Genomic DNA, 3321 nt, shown 5'->3' with positions numbered 1-3321 from the left:
TGGACGATGTGTCACAGCCGTCACTGGACGATACGTCACAGCTACCACTGGACGATGTGAGCATGCAGAAGTACATGGACGACTTCAATGAAGCAGCAGAGGAAATGCAAGCGGCTTTCTCGTCAACATCGGCAGTGCTTCAAAATTTTCAACTACACTTCACACCGTCGCTTGAGGATGATCAAAGTCTCCTGGGAGACCCTCTGGCGGTCATCAAAGATCACGTTGCCAAGATGCGAGAATGCACAGTTCCACCTGCTTCTTCTCTGCAGGCACGGCTGGACTTCGTGCAACACCTGCAGCTATTACGCAGCATTTGCCGCACAGTGGCCCTTCGCCTCAAGGATTTGGAATTGTTCAACACTGTGAATCAGAAATTAGGCGTGGCGAATCCTTTTCTTGTTTCTGGCGGCGGCGAGGATTATAATAACAGTGATGCTCCTAGAAACTTTCAAGAAGTGACAGGAGACGACTGGACAGCTTCTGAGTTCTTGGAATTCTTCGGGCTGTCTCGGGGTGGTAAAAGACGAGTAAATGGAACCTTAGCTAGGAAACTCAGATGGTTGTTGGAGATTGAGAAGAGATTTAACGACGCCAACTTGAACGCCCGATATCATTTCATGGCATTTCTTCAACCGTTTGAACGAGACGGCGCCTACAACCCCGCTCATGCCCCTGCCGAACACCAGATTCCATACACTGGAAAGCCATTTCGTACTGGAGCTCTTGCAGAAGCAGCGGCGCATGTATTCCGCGAGTCCGATGCCACTACGAACTACGCACATATACGAAAGCTGAACCAAATTGCAGATAATTGGACGAACGAAGAAGTAGAGGCGGCTGCGGTTCAACAAGAGAAGGAAAATGCGAACAATGCCCAAACCAGGCTGAAGAGTAAGAGGGAGCTTATGCTACGGCTGCTAAGCCAAGGCATACCAGAGGATGATCTGGTGATGATTGCATTGTTCCTTTTATAGTCTATGAGCTGATTGTTTTTGTGCGTTCTGCCAGGTGACACTACTCTTCGTGCGGCAGGGGTCCGCATCGGTGGTGTCCGGCCTCGTTACAGTTGCCGCTGTAGCTAGAAAGTTAAACGCAGTCCTGCATTTAACTTGTTTTTTTTGTGGGAGGTCCGCCCAAAAGGGAGGGTGCACCCAGCTGTCAGTGAGGCAAGACTTCTTTTTGGCCTCATGACCAGCCAGATTGCAGAACGGGAATGAAACGCTGTTTTCGAGGAAGACGAACCCACCCCGGTTTCTGCATATCCCTTGTCAGCGAGAATTTGTTTGCGCTGCGCCGGACTGTACTGTGGATGATCCAGCGAATCCAGGTGCATGAATAACAGCGTAGAACGCTGGATTACTGCGCAGTTTGTAGTTAGAAACTAAATGTACAAAGATTTTATTCAATGTAGAGACATCCGTGGGTGTTAGAGTTTTCTGTTGGTACTAGGAAGGCGAGACGGATAACAGACGGCAGCATTAGATATGTTAGGACAATACTGTGGAAAAAAACATACCGCACCAACTGGTGAAGGAATTCAAAGGGTACCTAAACGCTAGTAGGTCCCCGAAACTTAAAGAAACTGCCTTCACTCGTGTACTTGCACTACAAGCCGATCCGCCTAATCAATTTGCGGCATATCCCTCTGGGCATTGCCCGATCTCCACTGTGTAGATAGCATGTAGGTGGCGAGAGCCGGCGCAAGTAACGAAGCCTCTGCGACCGGCTAACTTTAATGAATTTCAAATAACGCCTTAAATAACACGTCCAAGTTCTTCAGAAGCATTACCGAAATACCTAACGCCCGTTTCTAAGATGGCGTGGAGTTCTGTTAAGTAACAAAAAGAGACTGGGGATTCCTCCGCGCCCGCCTGCGTTCACATTGTGTTCTAGGGTCGATGCAACTCCCACATGAGAATCGCAGCTGAGCCCGCAGGCTCTACCCACCACCAGACACTCATTTTCTCCATTTAATATATCGCATTTATTGTTTGGATGCGTTTTTGTCCTTTCATTCCACTTCCTAACGCAGTTCTCTGGCGCCAATGTAGTGCCTGGCCCTGCAACAGGCATTCTACCCTGGAGATTGGTAGCCACTGTGCAACGGGTACACGAAAAGTATTCTTACTTTAGTTTTTCCCCATTAATTCATCTCAACAAAAATTCACTCAACCGTCACCATCATCCTGCCAACCAGAACCATCTCCTGTCCTCTGTGTTGCTGTGAGCGCCCGCTCTGCGCAGTTTCATTAGATATTTACATGCCGGTCCGCTTAAAGGCGCGCCTCCATTCAGTTTTGTATTAGATAATGGAAATCCTGCAGCGCATTGCAGGCGACTTGTCGCCAAAAGCTTCGGGCCCACTTGAGGTGGCAGGGGAAGGAACAGATCTCGCCCCAGAGGACGCAGACAGCAGTGACGTCGCTGACAAGGCAGGTAAAGCTTCTCTTTCTACGAGGTACTGTGGAAAAAGGGCTCGAGTGACTAAGGCTGTAATTGCTGCTGTTGCAGTGATAGTGGTGTGTGGGGCTCGTTACATTATGTCAGGAAGGTCAAAATCGTACCTGAAGACGTCAAAGTTGGGAGTAGAGGATGTGTCACAGCCGTCCCTGGACGACGTGCCACAGCCGTCCCTGGAAGATGTGTCACAGCTGTCCCTGGACGATGTGTCACAGCTGTCCCTGGACGTTGTGTCACAGCTGTCCCTGGACGATGTGCCACAGCTGTCCCTGGACGATGCGCCACAGCCGTTCCTGGACGATGTGTCACAGCCGTCCTTGGACGATGTGACACAACCGTCTTTGGACGATGTGTCACAGCCGTCCCTGGACGACGTGCCACAGCCGTCCCTGGACGATGTGCCACAGCCGTCCCTGGACGATGTGTCACAGCAGTCCCTGGACGTCGTGTCACAGTTGTCCCTGGACGATGTGTCACAGCCGTCCTTGGACGATGTGACACAGCCGTCTTTGGACGATGTGTCACAGCCGTCCTTGGACGTTGTGTCACAGCCGTCCCTAGACGATGTGCCACAGCAATCCCTGGACGATGTGCCACAGCAGTCCCTGGACGTTGTGTCACAGCTGTCCCTGGACGATGTGCCACAGCCGTCCCTGGACGATGCGCAACAGCCGTTCCTGGACGATGTGTCACAGCCGTCCTTGGACGATGTGACACAGCCGTCTTTGGACGATGTGTCACAGCCGTCCTTGGACGTTGTGTCACAGCCGTCCCTAGACGATGTGCCACAGCAGTCCCTGGACGATGTGCCACAGCAGTCCCTGGACGTTGTGTCACAGCTGTCCCTGGACGATGTGA

At 51.4% G+C, this 3321-nt stretch overlaps 2 protein-coding genes across 2 annotated transcripts in view; both read left to right on the top strand.

Moving 5' to 3' along the window:
* Positions 1-62: 62 nt before the first annotated feature.
* On the top strand, positions 63-977 carry EMH_0053430 (uncharacterized protein; the record flags this gene model as incomplete). The annotated part of the gene is made up of 1 exon (XM_013497007.1): positions 63-977. The coding sequence occupies one exon, from the start codon at positions 63-65 to the stop codon at positions 975-977; it is 915 nt and encodes a 304-aa protein (XP_013352461.1).
* Positions 978-2312: 1335 nt separating this feature from the next.
* Positions 2313-3321, top strand: part of EMH_0053420 (uncharacterized protein) — a gene marked incomplete at both ends in the record, with an annotated part of 1984 nt that continues 975 nt past the window's right edge. Inside the window, one exon of the mRNA XM_013497006.1 lies at positions 2313-3269. Coding sequence (XP_013352460.1) covers positions 2313-3269 — 957 coding nt within the window. The remainder of the gene's footprint in view (positions 3270-3321) is intronic.

This window comes from Eimeria mitis, genomic scaffold (genome assembly GCF_000499745.2).
Source record: "Eimeria mitis Houghton genomic scaffold, Emh_scaff2411, whole genome shotgun sequence".
In the NCBI taxonomy this organism is placed as follows: domain Eukaryota; phylum Apicomplexa; class Conoidasida; order Eucoccidiorida; family Eimeriidae; genus Eimeria; species Eimeria mitis.
Note: the sequence above shows the minus strand (reverse complement) of the source record. Positions and strands in the feature narration are given on the sequence as shown.